At 38.5% G+C, this 25,648-nt stretch overlaps 1 protein-coding gene across 1 annotated transcript; it reads left to right on the top strand.

Annotated features, from left to right (window-relative positions):
• The first annotated feature begins 22,269 nt into the window (after nt 1-22,269).
• On the top strand, nt 22,270-23,422 carry LOC121050216. The gene is made up of 2 exons (XM_040509686.1): nt 22,270-22,723; nt 23,016-23,422. The coding sequence occupies exons 1-2, from the start codon at nt 22,534-22,536 to the stop codon at nt 23,255-23,257; spliced, it is 432 nt and encodes a 143-aa protein (XP_040365620.1). The 5' UTR covers nt 22,270-22,533; the 3' UTR covers nt 23,258-23,422.
• Nucleotides 23,423-25,648: the final 2,226 nt, after the last annotated feature.

Genomic DNA, 25,648 nt, shown 5'->3' with positions numbered 1-25,648 from the left:
TGAAAGTTTGTTGCAACAACAGTCAATCAATTCAAACTGGAAAATAATAATAATAATAATAATTGTAATCCAACAGAAATTTTACTATAGCTAAAATAATTGAAACAAGTAAATAAATGCAAAGCAACTAAGCAAGTCCACAGATCACAAATGCAATGCACAAATCAGAGCTGCACAATTCCAAAGCAAAGCAATGCACTAATGCAGTGCACAATTCCATCAGCAGCAATGCACAACTGCACAACTCCATTTGCATAATTCAAAAATTAAGATTAAATGAGATTTGGATCAAATGAGGTTCCAAACGTTGAAATGCCTGCATTATGCTAAAATTAATAAATTTTAATTACTATATTAGTATATCTGCAATTCAAAATATGCATTATGACATTATTCACTTCTAAATCTGCAATTCACTGATTTGACATTCTAAATGAAAACAAAAAACATGAAAAGCATTCAAAAATTCTAAATCTGCAATTGTAAGATTGTTCATACCTTAACAAAGTATTGACATATCATTTTTTCAGTTTCTTCTTCTTAGTTGTAGGGGCTAAAGCTGAAGACTTAGAACTCTTGCCTGTTCTCAAACTTGGTGCTTCTGCCGATCCACTAACAAAAGTGCTCTTGGCCTTCTCAGCCTTGTCTCTATCCTCCTTTTTCATGTTCTGCAGAAAAAGAACAAATTAGTAATTGTTCAAGGAGTTAGAAATACTGAAACTGAAACTGAACAAATCAGAAAATTGTAAACACATACTAGCTTCAAGTTGTTCATAGGTTTCCATTTCCTCTACACTTGGAATGTACTCCAACCCCATAATTGAATTAGACTTTAGCCAATTTAACAGAGAAATTAGCTTTTCAACTGTTCTAGGGGTTAAAGAGTTTCTGTATGGATCTATCACCTTCTTTCCAGTGTTGAAACTGGACTCACTTCCAACTGTAGACTCTTGTATGGCTAATACATCTCTAACCAATGATTGCAAGTTGGGATATTTATCTCCATTCACCTTCCACCACTCCAAAATCTTCCAATCATCCTCTTCTCCTTGCTTCACTTCAAGTTTTTCTATAGGGTCCAATAAATATCGATCCACTTCATGTCCCATAACAGCCTCATTATTTTGTTCAAGCTACCTATTCCAGTCTTCTAGTAAAACAGCCAATTTTCCACTTATTGTCCTTGCTCTGCCTAAACTCTTACTAGTTGATGTGTCACTAGTAGTGAGTGCTTTCTTCTTCTGTCCTCCACTTGATGCACCATTAGACTGACTGTACATGTCACACAGTTCTATAGCAAGTTGCTTCACTTCCTCCAATTTCTTCTTAATCTTCCTAGCAGGCAAATTAAGTCACACTTCACACACTCTACTAATGTTTCTCAACTTATACCTAGGATCTAAGACCACAGCAACTAGGAAAAGTTGGTTCATGTCATCCAAGGAAGAAAAATACTTGTCATACTTGGACTTCATTTGAACTGCCATGTCATATAAGACTTGGACAGCTTCATTTGAATCAGGCCCTACACTCTAAGTTCTTCAAGTTCTGCTTCTATGGTAACAACATCATGTAAGGCATTGCGTGCAGTTGGGGTAAGTGAAGCACTTACATTAAGAGTCACATCATAAAAGACCTTCAAAAACTTCACAAAAATGGCTGCATTTCCCAATCTATATCAGTTGGTGGCCCAACTCTTTTCATAGGTACTCTCTTCCTACTTGCAGTCTCTGCCTCATCCTCAGCAACTTCTTCATCTTTATCAAAATAGTTTCGAAATCTTTAATCATCATCATGCAATCTCTCAAATGCTTTTTTCAACTCCACTGCTATGTCCAACATAAGAAATGTGGAATTCCACCTTGTTGGAACATCTAAAATGCAAATCTTATTGCATTCAACTTTCTCCTTCTCCACACATTTTTTTTTAAAAAAAAATTTATCTAACCTAGCACCTGAACTCTTAACATATTGTCAACGGAAACAATTACTTTATTGATTGACCAATCAATGAGACAAAATTCTAACAGTTTACCTATTGTTACACCTTGGTGATTTGGAATCACACAAAATGCAAGCACTCTCTTACGCATATGTCATCACCGATCAATAAAATGAGCAGTAACTACCATATAGTTTATGTTTTGACAAGAAGTCAAAGTGTCTATTGTCAAACTAACACAATGAGACTTCAATTCCCTCTTCAACTCCTCTTTTTTGGCATCATACATGAGAAGTTCTTCATTATGACTTTCTTATAATGGGTTTTAAACAGAGGCACATCAACACTGCAAAAGTAATTAAACGTATGTTTTTCAATGAAACTAAAGGGAAGTTCATCGACAACAATCATATGAGTAGCCGCTTCAATGCAATTATCCCTACTCCAATTCATAGAAACTAAACTGCGCTGCCCTCTTTTCCCATCACTTGTTAATACTTGTTGCCCAGATTCTACCTTAACTCTACCCGGGTACCCTTTATGAACTATCTCTATGTGCTTCCTAAGAGATGAAGTACCATTATCATATGGATTGCATGCCAAATGCGTCGGACAGTACTTACATTGAGTTCATTTGGTATTGTCAACCACCTTCTCAACTCCATCAACAGTCTCAATTAATGGATGATCAACCTTAGTGAAATGATCCCAGACATCTGATCTCTTCTGGCTTTTCTTTCATCTTTTTCTTTTCATAGGAGCAGTGCTTTGGGCAGTGCTTCCAGCCTTGCTTTGTTTTGATTTTGGGGCAGCTTTCGGGTTGTTGCTTGCAACAAAGATTTCATTGCAAGCAGATGATGGCTTAGATAGCTCGGAATCAGAAGCAACAGACTAGCTACACCCAGATTGGTCATAAACAAGATTTTGAACTGTTTCGGGCATGATGTTTCGATTGGGAATGAAAATGAGTTTGGACGTTTGGCCGTTTGGGAAAGAAAATTGAATTTGGCTAAAGGGTTGGGATCGATTCCAAATTTCGATTCAATATGATTGAATTTTTGGCATGATATGTTTAGGGTTTCGGTGGAATTGGGAAAGAACACATAGAGGAGAGGATTTCATCGGGTTTGAACTTTGAAATGGCTGATATGTTTAGGGTGTAAGTGGACATTAAAACCCGTGTGTAATGCCTCAGTTCTGAGGGATGAAGAACATAAGAAACTGAGACCGAACCAATTGCCTCTTTCTCGGTTCGGTTTTGAAATAGCACCGAGATTCTCCGTTCTGAAATCGCACTGATCCGCTCTGAACCGACCATTTTGGGTCAGTTCATTGGTTTATCGATCCAAAAATCCCATCCCTAAAATCTACTTCAATTGTTATGGCAACATACTGTAGTTCACTTCATCATGGAACTTTTTATTTTTCAGCCCCTTCTTTTTCACAAGCTGCCTTAGCAGCTGAATTGTGTAATGTGTAAGTTTCCTAAATTTTAATAAAGACTGACCTCCTTTCTCTAAAAAAAAATATATATAAAAAAAAAACTAATGTTTCAAACCTAGAACCAACCATAACACATAAACAAGCGCTCCCACTAGAGCAAGTTGGGTTCTATTTGTGGCGACCCGAAGGGTTATACCACAACGCCGTAATATTAAGCCAATAGGAGCTCGATACGTAGTATACGTACTATAGACCTACCAACTTAATACTACAAGGCCTTTTGAAAATGCAAATTTTATAAAATAGGAGACCAAAAAAACTTTTAAGGAAGGACTTTAAATCAACAACCCAACATTTAAATTAACAAGTCTGGAAATGCTTAAAAATAAAGTAGGTAAGTGCACTGTGACGCCTTAGGGCTAACATCATAACCGAAATGAAAGGAATTCAACAATAACAATAAAACAAAGGGGTGAGGCGCTCTCCCAGGTAGGCAGACCTCACATAGTTCGACCTGGAATGAAAAACGAGTAAATTAATGGAGTACCAAAGGGAAGAACTTCAAGCAATAGGAACAGCAACCCACGAACTCGGCCAACGATTCACTTCTAATCCAAATCTTCCGGAATGACCTCGTTGTAACCTGAAATGTAGGGGTGAGCATTTCGTCCTCGCTAACCCAATAGGGGCCGACCCAACCTTAGTTAGGTTTGAAAACTAATAGGTAAAACATAACTATTAGAATATAGATTGCGCGGATTTTTAAAATCGAGTAAAACAAATGCAAACAAAAACAATCACAGTTGTTTCTTTTCAGGAAATATGCTTCACACAACTTGGAGCTCCGAGATACTTACCTGCCGGCTAAACTAAAATAAATCGGTGACCAACCTGGTTCGTCATCCTTCGAGAACCAGCCAACTACTCTGTAGTCCTTATGACTACAAGTAGCGAAAATGTCCATTTCCTGGCCCTGAGTCTCCTATGACTGGTTCACTGTCTGTACTCACATTTCCTCGACAAACATAGGAGCACAGCCCCCTCCGGAGGTTCACGGTTATCGACACCGTGGGATCCCTAGGAATTAACGCGTCTAAGTCCCATTTACTTTCAGGTCACAAGCACAAACATACAAAGGGTACAGTATCTCAACATGCAAGTCTAGCCTCGGTTTTCGCAATCAACAATGATCAGTTATGAAAACACATGTATCACGAGGCATCAACTAATGAACAACCAAAAACATAGTTGCAGGCAACATAATATTATACTAGAGCATTCCACATATATCGAAAAGCCACTAACAAGGAAGGGACAGCTCACCCTACTTGGAAAATACTGGCGTACTCTACACTCTGATGCTTTCCGCTTAAGCTTCCTTAACGATCGTGTTTCTTGAACCATTACTTAGTTTGTAAGTAATTATCCAGGTAAACATCATGATCAATTTTAAGTAATCGCGCACACTAAATCCTTTTTATTTCAATGAGGCCATTAATTATTTCTTTCAACCTTTACCAATTTAGGAAACTAACTTCTTTCTTAAAAAGGAAAAACGTCCTTATCGCTCTGTTAAACTATCGCCAACCCGAGCGACCAAAGTCGAGTCTATCCTCTCGTTTTATGAGGTAGGTCAACCTTGGTCAACTCTCAGAGTTGACTTTTGACATTTAACTTTGACTTTTGACTAAGTACTCCTTTATTTACCATTATTTCTTATTTATTAAACATAAATAAGTAAATAATTATAAATAAAGTTTTACTTTTACTTTTATCCATAAACTCCTCTTTTTTCACCCTTTTACTTTTACCATGATATTTACCTCCACACTTTCACTTTTACCTTTTTACCTCCTTTTTGCCGAATTTACCTTTACTTTCACTTTCTTCACTTTTTACCACTTTACCACAGTAAAAACTCATTTTATCCAGCTTTTACTCTTTTTCTTTATTTTTCTTTCTCTTCCAAAATAAAACACCTTTCTTTTCTTCTTCCTTTCTTTTGGCCAAAATTACACAACAAAATCACCAAAATCTTCAACATCAATTTCCATTCCTTTGAAAACTAAACCAATAAAATCCTACTAATTAAACCATCCTCAAATCTCTATTTTTCACAAATTTTCCAACAACAATAGCTCAACAAAATCAAAATCAACCAAATAAATTCCAAAAATTATAGGGTTTGTCCAAAACTCATTCCTTACCCTTTCTTCTTCAAAACTCACGGCCTAATCCTTCTTCTTGGCCTTCTTCACCTACAAATCCGTCCAACATCAATATCACAACCAAAAAACTCGAAAACAAGGTTGCATGGATAGATCCTTACCACAAATCCAGCGTAGCCTCTTGATTTAGGGAAAATCGGGTTCATCCAAACAAAATTACAAATCAAAATCAAAAGCTCGGATTTAGGAAGAAATAGGTATAGATCGGATGAATAGAGGCTAGATTAGAAGGAAGATTACCTTGATTTGAGCTTGGAAAGAAGAAATCACAAAAACCCCAATTTTAGCTTCGGTTCTAGGGTTTTTGGAGGATTGAATGGCCAAATTTCTTTATTTTGGTTGGAGAAATGGAAAGAGGGGAGGAAGAGGAGAAAATCTGGAAATTTTGGTGAGGATTGGGATTCCGGCGACGGCGGCACGACGGGGTCCGGTGGTGGGGCGATTTCCGGCGAGAGGTAGAGAGAGAAGCTCTCGGGTAGAGAGAGAGAGGAAAGGGAGAAAATGAGGAAGAGGCTAGGGTTTGGAGAGTGTTTTGCTTTTATACCTCTTCCTAATTTTAATTGTGAAAAGTCTAAGTTGCCCTCCTTTTGAGCCAAATGGGTTTGGGCTGTTCCATTTTCATTTTCCTCTTAATTTTCCTTAAGCCCACTCCGAAAATACATCTTCAAACATCTTTATTTCTCCGACATCTCACCGAATCCTTTCAGGAAAATTTTCCGGGCTTGTCCTAAGTCTCGACAGTTTAAAATTACTTTTCTAGACCCAAATTGGATTTTCTCTAATTTCTTAATCCTTTAAATGACCTCAAAGTCTTAACCTAAGTGCGAATACTTTCGTACCTCACGAATACGTAATTTCATACGTTATGCGACAAATTAAAATAAATAAGAAAGAGTTCAGGGGTCTACACTATTCATATAAGGAAAATCTTTTGGCAGAATGGCGGAGCATCCTTTGGTGGAGATGACGGCTTGATCCTGGCTATTTTCTCGATGACAACTACCAACCTTGAGAACTCAGGAGTTGTCAACTGTAACTTTGCAATGGTATAAATACCGAGCGAAGCCTTGGAGAGTGCCGAGAATGGGGCATGGTTCTTTTCACAGCAACATCTGAACCAGGCCATAGCATGACCTGCTTTTTCACGGAACCTGCGACTGTTTTCACCCCTCGACCAATGCTTGGATGCCTTTTCAAAGAGCTTCTTCCACCCACGGCGCCCCCCAATTGTTGCCATTCTCTCGAAAATTCAGTGGAAATTATGAACATTTTATATTCTTACTTTTGTACAGAAATTAAAAAAAAAATACACACACACACACACACACATAATTCACAATGGGACACATGACCCACCATGCCCCTCCGTAGCTTCGCCCCTGGCTAAAAATATAGTTAAACACGCAGATCTCATATTTTTTCGAATATACTTGCATCCAAACCAGTATGTATGTGAGCATCCAAACTCTCTCTTAGCTAGAATGAATGCATTAAACTTTTTGGTGTCACATAAAGAACACTTTCGAAGTAGACTAACAGTTTTTTAGATGGAAATAGTCACACGCGCATATCTCATATTTTAAAAAAAAAAATACTTGCACCACAACTAATATATATATGAGTAGCCAAACTCTCTCTTAATGAAAACGAATGCATTAAACTTTTTGGTGTCATACAAAGAACACTTTCTCAAAGAAAGCTAAGAGTTTATTTATGCCGGAAATATAGCCACATGCGCACATCTCTTATTTTTTGTGTAAAACTTGCATCTAAACTAGTATCTATGTAAGCATCCAAACTCTCTCTTAGACACATACAGTCGGCAACCTAAATCTATGATTCAAGCGTTTAAAAGTTAAATTAACATGTCGCAAAGAACGCTAATGAAGAACTAATAACGTCTAATCTTGGTACTTGTGAAGGAAATGTAAGGACGACTTTTAGAGTTAGATATAGTAAACACTATTGACGGTTTCAAATGATTTGTGTTGATAGTTTGTGCAGTATGGTTATATGGATCTAAAGATGTTAAATATCACAAAGAGCATTAATAGTGAAATAATCTTAATTATGAGATTTTCTCATGGCAACTGTTCATTGGTTTGATACAATCAAATGAGTATATAATTTTTGTTGACAATGTATTTTGCAGAGATGATCTTAATGATTGATATAACTTTTAAAGAGTTAAGTTATGGATTTAAATTGCCGACTGTATGTAAATAAATAAATAAATTTGAGATGCTCACATACATACTGGTTCGGATGCACGTATTTATTTATTTTTATTTTTTTCTCATTTTTCTGTGTCAGTGATGGTATAAATTCTTTGAAGGTATATAAAAAGGGAACCATGTCTGTGGCATTGAAGAAAAATATAGAACAACGTGCGTTTTCGGTTCTCATCTTACATGGTATATATGTTGAAAACAAGAAACGGTTTATAGGTAATTTTTTTTTTTTGGTTTATTTGACCAGATTTATGGTGTATTTATTTTTGATAAGAATATACTTGTGTGTGTAAATGTTCACAATCATTTTTTTTCTTTCTTAATTGAAATATTTTGAGCTTCATTTACTTTTCATCACATCCTTAAGTAAAGATAGTTTCTTATTTCCTTGAAGGTCTATGAAAGGGAAACTACGTCTGCCATTATTAAATATAAAGAAGAGATTTTCTACATTTTCGACTCTCGCGAAACATGCTGTGATAAAAAAAAGGACGAGTATATCGGCAAGTTTTAAGTTTTAACTCTAAACTTAGGTTATTTTTCATACTAATTCAGTAATTCTAATGTATTTTTCTAATTTTTTTTTTCAGTAGATGACCGAGAGAAGTTTCCTGTAATTTCTAATACATCAAATTTGTTTTATATGGGGATTGGGGATTCAAAGAGCTGGGCATTTTCAGCTGAAACTTTAGCAGATGAAGTTAAGGTTATAAAAGAAAGGATTAAATACTTGTTACTCCCTGTTATTTACTCCCGAAAACAGTTCATTCCCTCACCTTTTAAATTAAACACTTTAGTCCTTATTCTCTCTAATTCTCACACAATAAGTCCAAAATGACTATTATACCTTTCACTTTCTTTTTTATTTATTTTTTCTCTCTTTTTTTTTATTATAATTTTTCTCTCTTTTTTTATTTATTTTTTCTGCTTCTCCCACTTCACTCACAATTCACATTTTCTTTCTTTTTCTCTACTTCAATTTTCTGTTCCAGTCTCTCTAACCCAAAAAACTTAATTCAAACCCAAAAGGAATTTAGGGATGGATCATTGTGTTCCGGTGGGTGTGAGATTCCATCCGACTGATGAAGAATTGATCGAACACTACCTCTACCTCAAGAATAATCCTAACTCGGTGTCGGCGACACCATCCTTGCTACTTCCTGAATTTGATTTGTACGGTCGATCTCTCTGCTCTCTCGTCTCGTCTTGGGATTTTTCTCTCAAATTGATGCCATAAATTGAAATTGCTGCCTTAGGATCCAAATCCGATCCTGGGGAATTTGGAGGTGAATTTTAGCTTTGCGGGAGGAGAATCGGTACAAGCTCTCGAAGCTTCCTCGGAGATCTTCTCTGGCCATGGCCGCGCCGTCTACAAGACCTTCCATATGTCCTGTATTGTCTTCTGCGCTCTCGCCTCTAAAGGCATGCTCAACGGCATCAAGAAAGTCTCCGAGTAGTGAATTGGGAGAAAAAGAAGTGGTGGTTTTCATAAGGACGAGTGCGAGCTTGTAGAGGACCTTATTGCCCACGGCGAGAGCAATGGTCAATAGTGAGTTAGAGGAGGAGGAGGTTGGGTTGGCGGCCGAAGCGAGAAAAAATGAAAAATCCCAAGACTAGATGAGAGAGCTGAGAGAGAGAGAGGATGAAAAAAATAAACAAACAAATAAATAAAAAGATAGATAAATAAAAAAAGTAAAAATAAAAAGAGGAAGTGGGGGTATAATAGTCATTTTGGACCTGTTGTGTGAGAATCAGAGAGAATAAGTATTAAACTGTTTAATTTAAAAGATGAGGGACTGAACTATTTTCTAGAATAAAGTACAGAGAATAACAAGTATTTAATCCTAAAATAAACTTCGAAGAATTTGGTGACCGTCGAGAAGACGTTAACAATTGCACTAGTTCAAAGTGTGTGTGTGTGTGTGTGTGTGTGTGTGTATATATTTCAACTTGTAGTTCAAATCTCTTGTTTCATCATATAACTTTGTATAATACAAAATTTTGTAAGGACAACTTTTAGAGTTAAAACAAAAACAGTGGATGGTTTTGGATGATTGATATTTTGTGCAAGTATGGTCATATGAATCTAAAGATGTTGAATGTCACAAAGAATATTAACAATGGACTAATCTTATAAAAAAAATTTATGACAACCGTTCATTGGTTTAATACAATCGAATGAGTATACGATTTTTGCTGATAATGCAATGAGTGTTAGATGCATAAACAACCGTAGGACTGTAAGTCAACAAAGACTAAAACTCTAAAAATTACATTCAACACCTGCATTGAACAACATTATAAAAAATTATACAAGAATTTCTCCATCTTAAAAAGATACTTTAGTATGTGATTCAATATATGTGTAGAACATGTATCTAGTAGCTCAATTAATTTTATTATTTGATTCACAGCAAATCTTATCGTTGTAAATGCAATTATCTCACCTCAACTTAAATTAGATAATTTTCCACCCAAAAGAATGCTACTACCTGTCGGCATACAACCGCTTTCCTTACTAATGATGTTGGTACTTCATTAGATTATGAGTCTCCTTGATCAGTTTGATCATTGTTCCGGCCTCATGGTGTACCAGAGATTTAGTAGCTCCAGTAAGAAGTGTTGTTCAAGTCTATTGGTTTAACATTTGTTATAAATGGGTCATTAATGGCTCTTGTAATTGTATTGTTCATACAGTCAGCAGCTCCAGTGACAAAGTACAGTCATAACAATCGAAAAACCAATAATTTTCGTGAGCAATCTCAACAAAACAAAACGCAGCTAAGGCAAAACTAAATTGTTGGGTTGAACCTTTTTCTATGTAAGATAGGAGACCCATGTCACCGGCTACAAACAATCTAAAGGGAACTTGAGCATAACTTATTTGAGTCTAAATATTTTCAATTTCTTTTTGTTTTAATCGGAATAGAAGTTTCATTAGACTTTTGGGTATTACATCCTAGGGGCCAGATGTGACCTCGCTAAAAACCTTGCCCAATCTATGCAAGTACAAAAGGGCACCACACCATGAGACATATAATCAATTACAACATCATTGAGCCAAGGAGGCCCAGCTTCCTTCCAAAACTTGATCCCATTGCTTCGAACTGCCTCCCTAGCAAGAAAATGTGCAGCCTTGTTGGAACTTCTAGGCACTTTCTTCTAGCTTATTACATCAAATGCTTGATTGAGAAGCTTCACTTCATGAAAGATTGAGCCTTCCAGACTAAGATCTTTCCTAGGATAGTTAATTGTTGTGACTACATTTAGGGCATTAGACTCGACTGCAATGCTATTGAAGCCTTCCATTAGACAAAACCTCATGCCAAACAAGATGGCCAAAGCTTCACTGGACTAAAGGGCGTAGCTAGCTAGGGTCAAGAAGGGTCAAATGGCCCCCTTGAATTTAGTTTCTCTAGTGTAGAAATCTTCTATTTTCTGCCTAACATTACTTGTAAAGTCCTTATTGATCCCTCTAACTCTTATTATTTCTTTCGCTTTTCATGATTTTTTATCTAGTTTTTTAGTAAAACCTCCATCTACTATAGATTGAAGTCACATTTGTAAGGACACTAAGATTTTTATTTTTTTTAATTTCTTTCTTTATTGAGTATAATGTTTTCACTTAAATGTATGTGAACCTTAAAGGACGAAACTATATTTTTGACCCCTCTTATTACAAGTTCTAGCTACGCCACTGACTGGACTGTGCAGATAAACCTCCCCTTAGGTTATATGTTAAAGCATCTTTCAGGAGTCCGCACTCATCTCGAACAATAGCACCCAAAGCCACCCTACCATTCTTATGATCACATGCTGCATCTACATTCAACTTGAGAATTGAGGAAGCTGGAGGAGACCAATGAGCAGTCCCACCTCACGTAAAAATAGAGGATGTAGAATGATATGGTTTAACAAGATCACTGGATACTGACCTGGAAGTAGCAACATAATAGTTGTTGAGTCATTCCTAGCTTAGATGACAAGCTGCTCTCCCATTAGAACTCGTTCACCAAATCTACATGCATCCTGGTTCTACCAAATCAGCCATGCAACTACCCTAGATAAGCTCTGCTCTTCCAACATAGTTGTCTTGGTAACATGGTGAAATAGGTCAATAAAGCTAGGTTCTTGCCAATTTTTATACACATCTGCTAAAAAACTGCAATTTCAAACTTATCTTGCAAACTTAGTAGAAAGTTATGTATAGCACGTCACAGGAACACCTTCACTTTTGGCGCCACATTTAACTTCCACAGTTTGTCCCAAACTGCTTCTTCTTTGGTATAGCCTCTGCCCCTCCTAGACTGCCAGCCTCTTTATTTTGCAGTTCTATAGCCAAACAAACCCTCGATTTAACAAGATAAGATCCAAAGTGGAAATTTTGTTGATATAGAAAATGCAAATATTTCTTAGTCTCCATATTCTTGTTGTTTGACTATTCAATACCAGCAAACGGAGCTCGATGTCCTTCTTTTTAACTTTTTTTTTCCTTTGTATTTTAATAATGAAATGGAGCTCAGTAGGGAAGAATTTAAGGTCCAATTGATTCCTTTTTTGAGTATTTGCCTATTATCTTTCCCTACCTTTATTTTGAGCGTGATGTGTTTGTCAGTACAAGGTTATGTTGAGATACTATTTTATCAGGGCCACACACATGGCGAGTTCCTTTGTAACTTTGTTGGTCGGAGTAATGAAAAGTGTTCTCGTTTCTTATTCAAAAAAAAAAAAAAAACATTTTAACAAAATAACCACCATTCTTACGATAGTGTCACACAATTGCATCTAGTTGTCTCACTCCAGCTAAAGGTATAGAGAGAATTGTCTCCGCCTCATGGGGAAGAAAGGGCGATTGAACAAGAGGAACATTCCACATAGTGGTGGAGCCACATTGGGGCACACTGGGTCCCGTGCCCCAATAAACTTTTGGATATATATAATTAAGTTACCAAGTAGAATAGATGGCTAGGATAGTGCAGTGGTTTGGCACTCTGGCACTGGCATGCTTTTGCTACTTTACAGGTTCTGTGTTTGAATTAGGCTACTTCAGAATTTTTTGTTTAGATTTTTTCCAAGGTTTAATCCTAGCTTGCAGCACTAATTATTATTATTATTACTAGTTTTTTCTATTACTAATTTTTTCATGTGGCTTGCTATTATAAACTTGACATAATTTAAACAATATTCGTACCTTAAATTAATCTTACTACTAGATTATAATATTTCTATCAAAAAATTTTAATCGAAATTTTCATTAAAAATTCTGATATATAATTTGAGTTCTAAATTTTTTCTTCTCAATTTCTAAAGGTCCTTACCTAGGATGAAGTTTTAGCTTCGTCATTTGGTGTTACTTTTCAGTGATTTAGAAAACTCGTATAAAATAGAAAAGCATAGTTGCAACATGTATCGACTTTCAACTCAATCACAATTTTTTTGTTATTTTTCAAGATATTTTATATTTTGATATTATTATTTTATTTTTGTACCCCAGTAACCCTTAAGTTTCTAGCTCCGCCCCTCATTCCACATGCCATACAGGTCAATTAGCTCGTTAACCTTCATGTTCGGATTACTAGTCATAGGGGAGACTAGCTTAAAATTCCAGGGAGTTGGAATCCATTTATCTCCCCATACCTTAATGCTTTCTCCATTACCCACTCTCCACCTTAACCCCTGGCAAAGCAAGTCGCGACCCCAAAGCGAACTGCTTCAAATCATAGAACCATTCGGACATGTTCTTGCCCCAACCCAATTTGAATCCAGGAAGTATTTTGCTCGAAGAATCTAATGGACTAGGAAACCAGGCTTAGTAGCAATACGCCAAACAGTCTTGGCTAGGACTGCTTGATTAAAACCTTGGACGTCTCTTAACCCCAAACCTCCACTCTTCTTGTTTTGACATAAAGGGACCTTTCTTCCCTTTGCCATTCCCCCACCAATAATTAGAGACTTTGGATTGGAATGGATGACGTACATGCACCTTGAGGCTAGGTAACCGGAGGACATTCATAGCATATGTCGGAATAGCTTGCGCAACAGCCTTCACAAGTACTAGTTACAAGCCTTTGATAAAAACCTACTCTGCCAACCACAAAGTTGTGAATGTAGTCTGTCATTTATTCTCTTGAACATCTAGCTACTTCTTACTTTTGACTACAACGGTGGGAAGGCCTAGATAGCACTCATGGAAGGGGACACATAAAACCCCTAAAAAGTAAGTCTTGAATACGCTTCTTTAAGTCATTAGGTACACCCCAGGACCAAAAGAGACAGCAGATTTTTGGAAATTAATTCGTTGTCTTGCAGCCTTTTCATACAGTAGCAAACATTGCTTAATTGATAATCAAGTGGCCCATGCCTTAATTGGTAATTAAGTGGACCACACTCTTGACCCTCTGCATGATGAGGACGTCCAGCAACCATACAACAACTGAATTCATAATTAAGTTGATTGTGGCTTTGCTTACCTTGGTCATGATGACGTTCAGGAGCAAGGCCACCTCTTTCTTGACAAATATCTTCTGGAGGCCTTTCTATGAGGATTTTGTCGTCACATTTAATCACCGCTTGGCTACTGGAACTCTTAGGAACTTGCTTCTGGTGATCAAAAGAATGGTCATGGGTTGCGTCTTGCCCCCCAGGCATCTGATCAGTAGCCACATATTTGGCTTGATCCTTGGAGAAGTCTAGTATTTGTTCATAGCCAATTTCGTCAGAAGAACATTCTTGTTGACCATCTTCTCCATGCACAGCCCCTGTGTAAGGCTGTGATTCACCAGCGAGCAAAGTGGTTTCTTCTTCTGCAACGGGTTCGTCGAGATGAAGGTTTTTGTCTTTAGATTGATCGCCTCCTATAGGCAATTCAATCTCAGCAACACCACCTTCGCTTGCAGCTTCTTGACTCTCCAAGAAGTTTTCTTGCCTTGTGTTGATGGCGTTAAACTCGCCATGCAAATCTACTTGAGTAAGCACTCTTGACCATTTTTTGCTCAAATTTTCTAATTCCGCGAATGATTTGTCCCTCCTTTTCAAGAATATATCATCTTTAATCTTCATGATGGCCACTATATCAAAAATGTTTGCATCTTCTGGGACGGGGAGATACTCGAACTCGTCGTCCATCGTGGTGTCGCCATTGGTGGCAACATTGGCCTTCTCTTTCACTTTAGGAATTTCCTTTGGTAAAGATCTTTCCCTGGCATCCCAATGATGGTGAATACAAAATACTCTAGCGTGGTCCCACTGGGCGTGCCAAAATGTTTGGCTCCAAAACCAGTTGGCGTGCACACTGTCTCTTTTGAGCGTGTGATTGCGCAGGCGTGCCAGCACCGTGGGGTGCAGTCGTCGGGGTAGTCTCTTGACCTGACTTCTTCTTCAAGCGCTGTGGACGAGGAGAGCACCAACCTCGTCACAGGGTTCTTCTCTAGCCTTTTGGGAAAGGACTTTCGCCTTACGGATAAGGACTTTGGGTGTGATCTCTTCGGTCACCAAAATCGATACTCAACGTTGTAGGTTGAGCAGAGCAATCACTGGGAAGTCTTGAGAAAGCACGGGGTTTGCTAAAGCGTATCTTTAGCTTCGCTGGGTTGCGAGGGCGTTACCCTTGCTTCGCTGGTTGTATTGGTGGCAGTAGCACTGACAGTCGACTCTCGAGGAGACTAGGACTAAGAGCACGGTCGCCGGGTTTCAACAGGGTTGAAAGTTTGTTCCGGGGAGGCTTTGTAATCGCTAGGATTGATTGATTCGAGAGAGGTCCTTCTGTATCGTCTTTAGCCTCTATATATAGGCTGCCCGTAGATTCTCCTTCCTAATAGGAATGAAATACTATATTTTAGGCCACAGCTGTTGGCCTTGAATCAAATCAAAACTCTTAATAGTTTTGATATTATCATAAGTAATAATTAATAATTATCCTCTGTCGCCGCTAGAATATAGGCAAGGGTTAATTGCCTCTGAGCTTCTGGGCGTAATCCTCTTCCGGGCAACGTAATTGCCTCAAAGACTGATTCTTGGATATTGCCTTCGCGAGCATTCCGTAGCTTAGTGGCACACACAATTAAACTCTTGGATATGCATATATCTTTTATTCATGCAATTAAGGATGCTACCTCCCTTAATTGATCTTCCATGCATGTATATATGTGTGAAATAGCCACGTATTGGCCTTGATTCATGCAGCTTGAATGTATATATTCCTCAGTTGGCCCACCACCTAGCAATCATATAAGACAACTTTATATATTTGTTGTATAGTTTTATCCTTTAATATGTAACTCAATGTGTATCTACACTCAATTCTTGAAGAAAAGAGTAAATTAACTGAACATTCCCAAAACATTCTTGTTCTTTCTGACTTGGTATCAGAGCAAAGATCCAATTAGGACTCTGTTCCGCTGTGTTTTTTCTTTTGGGATATTTTGATTAATACATCTTGAGTTCTTTTGGGTTCTTTTGATTAAGAGACACTAGCCAATTCTTTCTTCCGATCAAACACTACCTGACATACTCCCAACCGAAAAGCCGACCCAGAAACTGTTCTTTGTCAAGAGGAGCACAAAGCCATCCAAGAAGCTCAACAACTGAAATCCAAACCAAACCAGACACCAGAAACACACTATGTTCTTTTGGTCAATTAATCGGTTTTAGATCATACCTCTTGCTCCTACCAAGCTCGACTATCACTCCTCCAGCTCTGCCTTAGCTCGACCACCGCAGCACCGCAACTGCAGCTCACCGCAGCACCGCAACTGGAGCTCACCACATCCATTACCGCAACTGCTGCTCGAGTTGAACTGCTGCTCTCAAACCGCAGCTCGATCATCGCAGCTTCTTTCTGCCTCCAAACCCGACGTTGTGCAGAGCTCGATCCATAGATCTTAATCTCCGCACGCATCCAGCGTTCCCTGCACCGTGCAGCACCGAGAGATCGTGCCTCCACCGGTCGCTGCATCGAGAAATCCCGCCTCCACCAGTCACCCAGCCCACTGGCCCCCGCGGCTCTCCGCCTGCAAACACCACCGGGCACACCTCCCTGACTGCAGCAGCTCTCCCCAGCGCGCGTCTTCACAGATCCCCACGCCTCGTCAGTCCGCACAGTAGCGCATCAGCAGCCCAGCTCGCCCAACTTAGCAGCAACATCAGTGAGGGGAAGAGGAGGTAGAGGTCCCTGGGTTACCTTAAGCTCTAGAGCGGAGTTGTTTAGATTTATCACAGAAGAGTGGAAGCCGTGTGTCTACATACCTGAATTTAGATTCTCACCAATTTTTTTTTTTTTTTTTAAAAAAAAGGTAAGATGGTGGATTTGATCATAAGTGACTCTCAGGCTGAAGGAGCTACATTTGTGGCTCGTGAAGTTGTGATTGTTCAAAATGTAACAGATAACTCAAGCTTTGGCGTCAAGCTTGATGGTACAAATTATCAGTTATGGCACAGGCTTATGAAGATCCATATTCAAGGGATTGGAAAGTGGAGTTATGTTATTGGTAGCACTGTAAAACCTGCTGTAGGACCAAAAGCTGATGAATGGGACACGGCAAATACTAACGTGATGGGAATTCTTCTAAAAGCAATGACTCCAGAGGTAATGCAGTTATTTGCTAATTTTGATTTTCCCAGAGCAATTTGGGACTCTGTTGCTGCTACTTATTATGATGGAAGTGACTTTGCCTGTGTTCATGAATTAAATGTCAAAGCTTTCAAAATAACTCAAAGTGGACAGCCTGTTGCAACATTTTATGCAAATTTGAAGACAATCTGGCAGGAGCTTGATCAGAGAAATCATAATCCTATGACTTGTGAAGCAGACATCACTACCTACAGGAGTGAGCAAGATAAGATGCGTGTTCATGTCTTTCTTGCTGGTCTCGATCCTCATTTCGAAGGGGCAAAGAATGAGTTATTGCGTCTTGCAACTCCTCCAACGTTGGAGCAAGCCTTTGCCTAGATTCGAAAAGATGAAGCCAACAAAGTTGCTGCAAAGGGTCTTCATACTGAAATTTCAGTTTTAGCAGTCCAGGCTAGATCACCTCAACCTTTGTCTCCTCAGTATGGGAGTTCATCTCATGTTCCATCTCTAAGTCACTATCGACCTCGGAGTCAAGTGTACCAACAGAATCAGAATTATAGCCGAGGGCTGGCTTCGGTTAATAACCAAATGACTTGCAACTATTGTAAGGAAGTTGATCATTTCAAGAATCAATGTCCAAAGCTGCGAAGGTTTAATTCTAACAATTCCGGTTGGAGAGGAGGAAGTAGAGGTCAGAGAGGCAAAGCAGCAGTCCAACTGGTGCCAGAACCTGATTTCTATGGTGTTGAAGGGCAAGACCTCTCTAAGGGTAATGTTTCCTTGAACTAAGGAACCTCGAGGTAAAATTGGTATTGCTTTACATATTTCTGACTTTACTGGTAGTGATTCATGGATAATTGATTCTGGTGCATCTGATCATATGACCTACGACAAGTCTTTCTTTGTGTCTATGTCATCTCCTTCTATATCTCATGTCTCTAATGCAAATGGTGTGTCTTTTCCGGTCTTAGGTATTGGGTCTATTCAGGTTACACCATCCATTGTTTTACATGATGTCCTTTATGTGCCCTCGTTGTCTCATCATCTATTATCTGTATCTCAATTGAATTCACAGAATAAGTGCTCAGTAACCTTTTATCCAATGTATGTTGTTTTTCAGAATCTATGCAATCGGGTGATCATGGGCAAGGGAGACCTGAGGGGGAGACTGTTTCATTTGGATTGCATGTACGCAGGACAAACACAAGAACCAGAACAACCTTTAGCCCTGACATCGAGTTCTAATCGACTGAGTGAGTTATGGTTGTGGCATAGGCGTTTGGGTCACCCATCTTTTGGAGTTATGAAGAAGTCCATGCCTTCATTATTTTTGGGAATAAGTGATTCTAGCTTGCATTGTGAAACTTGTGCTTTGGCTAAGAGTCATAGGTCTAGTTATCCTTCGAGGTTTCATTCTAGTACTATGCCTTTTGAGTTAATTCATTCAGACTTGTGGGGTCCTTCTAAACATTCTACCCTTTCTGGAATGCGATATTTTGTGTTATTCATCGATGACTTTACCCGATTATCTTGGGTGGTTCTACTTAAGTCCAAAGATTCTGTCTTCTCTGCCTTTACAGCATTTCATAGTCTTGTTCGTACTCAATATGATGCTCATGTTAAGGTTTTTCGTTCCATTATTGAGGGTGAGTTTATTAATCATTCTTTTCATGAATATTTCCAACACCATGGCATAATCCATCAAACTTCCTGTCCACAGACACCTGAGCAAAATGGGGTGTCTGAACGGAAAAATCGTCACCTTTTGGATATGGCTCGATCTCTTTTGCTTAGTGCTAACATGCCTAAGTACCTTTGGGGAGAAGCTGTTTTGTGTGCTTCTCATCTTATCAATCGCCTTCCATCTGCTCCTCTTCAAGGTTGTGTCCCACTTGAGGTCTTGTCTAACTATGTTTCTATCCCATCATCTAATATCCTTCCTGCTCGTGTCTTTGGTTGTGTTGCCTATGTTCATTTGTATAAAAATCAAAGGACAAAATTGGATGCTAGAGCCCTTAAGTGTGTGTTTGTTGGGTATGGGTCTCATCAGAAAGGTTACAAATGTTATCACCCTCAATCCCAGAAGTTTTATGTCACCATAGATGTTACTTTCAATGAAGATGTTTGTTGTTTCTTGCCTCCTGTGACTCCTAGTAAGGGGGAGAAGTCTTGTTATTATGAAGATTTGTCTAATAGGCAAAATGAGTGTCTGGCATCTGAGTTCTCAAAGTTGGAGGACCAATCGTCTAATATTGAGAAGGAAAATAGGGAAAACAGGGGTTCATCCAGAGAAGAAACTTTGAGCAATGTATTACCAACTGGTCAACCGGATCAGTCTGACCAGTCGGCCGGGGAGACAATTTTCGATCAAGTGGAGGATGAGGTTCTGCCGTCTTCTGATGGTGTTTTAGACAATTCTTCAGTCTCTCCCTCCTCTTCAGCGGTCTCACCTGCTCAATCATCACCCGAGGTATGTCCCAATCCTTCCTTGTCTAATAGTCCTTTTGTGTCAGGTAGTGTTCCTACCAAAACCTTACCCAGTCGTTCAACCTGTGGTCAACCTCCGAAATACTATGAACCTACTCTAAGTGCTAAGACTAAATACCCTGGTGCTAATTATGTGTCGACCCATAGGTTATCTAAATCATATGTAGCCTTTGTGAATCAATTATCTTCTGTGTCTCTTCCTAGTAAAGTGCAAGATGCCATGAAAGATAAGAAGTGGATGAAGGCAATGACAGTCGAGATGGATGCTCTTGAGAAGAATTGTACGTGGGAGTTAGTATCATTATCACCCGGGAAGAAGACAGTTGGTTGTAGGTGGGTGTATACAGTAAAACACAATTTGGATGGTTCAGTGGACCGGTACAAGGCAAGATTAGTGGCTAAAGGCTATACTCAGAAGTATGGAGTGGATTACGATGAAACATTTGCACCAGTGGCCAAAATTAACACAATTCGGGTACTTCTTTCGTTAGCTGCTAATCTTGATTGGCCTTTACAACAGTTTGATGTTAAAAATGCATTCTTGCATGGTGACCTGCATGAAGAGGTTTATATGGATTTACCTCCTGGATATGGTACTTCCACTGGAGAGCAGATGGTGTGCAAATTGAAGAAGTCACTTTATGGCTTGAAGCAATCTCCCAGAGCTTGGTTTGGCCGATTCACCAAGTTCATGAAGAAAATGGGATATCGACAGAGCAACTCAGATCACACCTTATTCCTTAAACATCGGTGTGGTAAGATGACTGCCTTGATTATTTATGTTGATGACATGGTTGTGACAGGTGACGATATTGAGGAAATTCAAAGATTACAAGGTCAGTTATCTTCTGAATTTGAGATGAAAGATTTGGGTAATTTGAAATATTTCTTGGGAATTGAAGTTGCTCGTGGAAAGGATTGTATTGTGTTGAGTCAGAGGAAGTATGTCCTAGACTTGTTGGCAGAAACAGGTATGCTGGATTGTAAACCTGTTAATACTCCTATTGAGCAGAATCATCGGTTAGCAGAGTACGTGGACCAAGTACCTACAAATAAAGGGAGATACCAGAGGTTGGTTGGACGGTTGATTTAGTTGTCCCACACTAGACCAGATTTAGCCTATGCAGTTAGTGTAGTGAGTCAGTTTATGCACAATCCCAGTGAGGTCCATATGGATGCTGTATTTCGTATTTTGCAGTATTTAAAGTCTGCTTCAGGGAAAGGATTAATCTTTTCAAAACACAACCACTTGGATGTTTCTGGATACACAGATGCAGACTGGGCAGGTAATATTACACATCGTAGGTCTACCTCGGGATACTTCACGTTTGTGGGTGGTAACTTGGTTACTTGGAAGAGCAAGAAACAAAAGGTGGTGACTCGCTCTAGTGCAGAGAAGCAGAATATAGAGGAATGGCCCGAGGACTTTGTGAGATGTTGTGGTTGAGAAATTTGTTGAGAGATTTGGGGTTCAGGCAGGAAAAGGCTATGCCACTTTATTGTGATAATAAGGCTGCAATTGAAATTGCTCACAATCCTGTTCAGCATGATCGCACGAAACATGTAGAGGTAGATCGACACTTCATTAAAGAGAAGCTGGATGGACAGATCATTTTGTTTCCCTTCGTTCCTACTGAAGAACAATTGGCGGATATTCTTACAAAAGCTCTCTCGAGTAAAGCATTTTATGACTCACTTGACAAGTTGGGCATCTGTGATTTGTATGCACCAACTTGAGGGGGAGTGTTGGCGTGAGTTGGCATGAGTTGGTAAAGTGGTCCATCCAGACAATTGTGGTAGACAGTGAGTTGGTGGAGTAATAGCAGATAATGGTGGCAGACAACTTTATATATTCTGTTGTATAGTTTTATCCTTTAATATGTAACTCAATGTGTATATATACTCAATTCTTGAAGAAGAGTAAATTAACTGAACATTCCCAAAACATTCTCGTTCTTTCTGACTATATATACTCTTTGATTATTGCAATTAAGGTGGTTGACTCCTTCTGAAACTGTTCACCTCCATTGCACACTCCTTAATTGCACGTACATATATTGGTACTTAATGCAAGATCTTCTGTCAAATATGCTCCGTCCTTGTAGCCAAGCAAACCACCATCAATTATCAAATATATTGATAATTACTAGTAAATCATATCAATAAGATCACGATTTGACTTAAGATTACTTGATCTTCAAGTAGGCTTTATTTAGCCTCTAAACAATATATTCCGAGCTTGTCGCAAATGAATAGCTTGGGCCACGGATATTGGTCCGGATTTCTTCGAGTCTCCCTCATCGGGGAAAAATGTTATTTTGGGTTCAAACAGCTTCGAGATGTTCCTTTTCTCCCCATGACTTGCCCAAGCCGAGTTCTATGCACTTCGACAACAGAAGCAGGCCGGTAAGGCGCGGTATTCTGCAATGGCAAAATTCGATGCATAAGCCAACAACTTCACTCCTTCACGTACGTGTAATTCATTGCTACCGCTACTCCTGTTCATGTGGCTGTAAAAAGATCACAGAAAAAGTCTCCAATACTAATTCATAGATTTTTGGGGAGTCTGGTGGCCACTTGTATTTGAATAATTTGATCGAGACTCACAAGCATTGTAACGTCCTATTGTACCTCATGGAGGTCATGGAGATGGCGAGCGACTACTCAGGTTGGTTTGTCAAGTACCTTGTTGTTATTGATCTCAATCCGGTATTAGGGGCTCATCCTGTCAGGTCCCAATTTGTTATCTTGTATCTTTTCCGAGAGAAGGAAAATTATGATGAGGTTGAGGAATCGTCACCTGCTCTTTGGTTGCATATGCCTGGTAAGGTCATATCTTATAATCTTCAGAATAAGACCTTAAGACATCTGTTGAGTTGGTCAATAAGAAACTATATTTCTAGCTTTAGATGATACTCCTACTTCCTTGATGGTAATTACCCGTACATGGAGGTGTGTGAGGATGAAATCTATAATTCCATCTATACTATGCAACTGTACAAATTAGAAATTTCTGTCAGCATATATTGGATTATCAGTTCAAATTTTTGCAATAGTATTATATATCAGTTTCTGCTGTGGATTACTCTTACTCACACATGGTATAATTTCTATAGGTATATCTCTTTCTGTTGATGTGAAGTCTATTAGCACACTGATAGATGACCACTGTGACAAACCAAAAGAAAAAAGGAGTACGGTTGGTTTGAAGTTGCAAAATGACATGTTAGCATACTTTCTCCTATCAAGGTTACAAAATATTTGGCCAAAATTAGACAGTGTTAACTTTGTCTCATGTATAATCCAACTTTTTCCTCCAGTCCTGAGAAGATTAAAAGGAGAGACATATATATGTTAGGAAACCTACATTTGATTTTCTGATTGAAGCAAAAGAAGAATGCTCATCACTATTAAGTATCAACAGAATTAGCTGACATAGTGTTTCTGTCTTTGGAAATACATGCACATACACTCTTTGTTAAAACACAGGTTCGTGTTTCTCCATGTTTCAGCATACTGGCAATTCATTCATTAATCACCATTGTGTAAAACATAGTCTTTCACTCTTTGCTGTTGGTATAGCAATTTACCAAGTTGTTCATTTTAATTGAATATAGTTTCTTGTTTATGTAAGTAATACTTGCTCTAATTGCTTATGTTTACGGGAAATGTTGCATTGTGAGCCTGCAAAACGCATTTCAGCAAAAGAAGGCTATAGAAAACCCTTAATAATTTTAATAAGGCTGGTCTGAAAAATAAAAATGAGAAGCATATGACAGAATCACTTAAGGATAAAGCCAGTTGAGTCATTTTCCATGGTCTCGTGAGCTCTTTCACTGAACTCTAATTTGTCATTTACATTACTACAGCAGTCTTTGTCCATTTCAGTTCGCAGCTAAAATGGATCAGTTTTCTTATATCAGATGATACTTGTACTTACTACTTGGTATATGTTTTTATTCTTGACAGACATGCACATTTTCAGACAACTGCAGGTGGCATTGCAGATGCAAAAGCAACAAAATACTTTAATATTCTAATTTCTTACATCAATAAAAGTAGTTTGGTATAAACATGGGACGACATATCTGCAGGGAAGAGTCATAGTTGCTATATGATTCCTTACGTTGTTATGTGAAAGTGAAAACTGCTAGCAATATATGTAAGAAATTGCATGACCTTAACGTTCTATATTTGTACCTCTGATACAAGATGCTGTATGGCAGAAGGTAATGCTGTAATGAGGCCCTATGGGTTAGTGTTGACAGTGACCAATATGTCATCATGTCTTGCTTCTAAAAAATTAGATAAACTTAGGTTGTAGGCATTAAGGCAGTAGAGTCATCAAGAGTGAAAATACAAGGAAAATACAGATCATAACAAATTCAAGGGCTACGCATTGGGTGTCGGAAGTTGTGGGAACCACATTGCTCCTGTATTTATGAATTCTTAGAGGTTCCAACTTCTGAATAAAAAAATCATGGGATTACACAGGAGGTTCCAACTCCTATATTTATGAGTCTTATAGTTGTAGGTAATGAAAGGCACACTACTTCTGTTTATTTGGTCTGATGTTTACTTAATTGGAAGTTGACTTTTTTACATTTCTAATCTGTAGGTAGAGTGGTTTTGGATGTGGAGGATTATCTGGCATACAAAGCTCTTCCTGTCTCTCATGATGCTAGATGTTCAGTGATAAAAGAAGCAAATATAGGGGCACCACATACATTCTTTGACACTCAGATATTTATGTTCATAACCAATCTTGGTTGGCTAGTTAAATGATGAACACTTCTTTTGTTTGTCAAAATCTCAGAATTTGATGAGCTGTTTGATTAGATATTCTGTTTATAAGTAGTAGGACTAAATTTGGTGGAAAATTCTCTCTGTCTTGTAATTTTTATGCTTTGAAACAGCTTCCTCGAGAAAAAGTTCAATTGGCTACAAAATTTGGCATTTTCAGGTCAGAGGGCTTTCAAGTTGGGATAAATGAGACCCTGGAGTATGTAAAAGATTGCCGTGAAGTTAGTTAAAACGCTGGATGTTAACTACATTCATCTGTATTATCCGCATCATGCTGATGTTTCAGTGCAAATTGAGCACTCTGTTAGATATGATATACCACTTCTTTGTTGTATTTGTAGGCCATAACCCTATCTCATAGAGATATAAATCTAAGAAACAAGCTTCAGTTTCAAGAAGCACCACAGAGGATAAATACACGGATTTGGCCAATACTGTTGCATATTTATATTGGATCAGACAAGTTCTTGGTGATCTTCATATGTTGTTGTCTTACCCTCCTCTTATTCATTGTGAAAATTTGTATGCAATAGCCTAAACCTAAATGCTGTCTTTCATTGCAGATCGAATAAAGCACTATCTGGAGACGGACTACCATAGTTCAGCAAAAGGACGTGTGCCTGCAGTTTGTCCCAACTGATCTCAGCACTACAGCAGCCTGCAACTTGGGTACCTCAAGTCGCGGTTGAGGGGGGTGTTGCCCACACCAGATTAACTTGCACTTTAGTTAATCACTGCCAGGTACAAGGCATCACTGCATTGAGCAGTTTAGGAGTTTGTTATTTTTAAGTTCTAGAGATGTGGTTCAAGCTATATACCCAATTGCTATAAAAGCAAGGCATTGTGCCATAATCTCTCTCATCAAGAAAGCTTTAGAGATTTAGAGATCTTTTTGAGATATTTCAATTTTTGATAGTATTCCTGGCCTATTGAGATTCAAGATACA

Source organism: Rosa chinensis, chromosome 6 (genome assembly GCF_002994745.2).
Source record: "Rosa chinensis cultivar Old Blush chromosome 6, RchiOBHm-V2, whole genome shotgun sequence".
Lineage (NCBI taxonomy): Eukaryota > Viridiplantae > Streptophyta > Magnoliopsida > Rosales > Rosaceae > Rosa > Rosa chinensis.
Note: the sequence above shows the minus strand (reverse complement) of the source record. Positions and strands in the feature narration are given on the sequence as shown.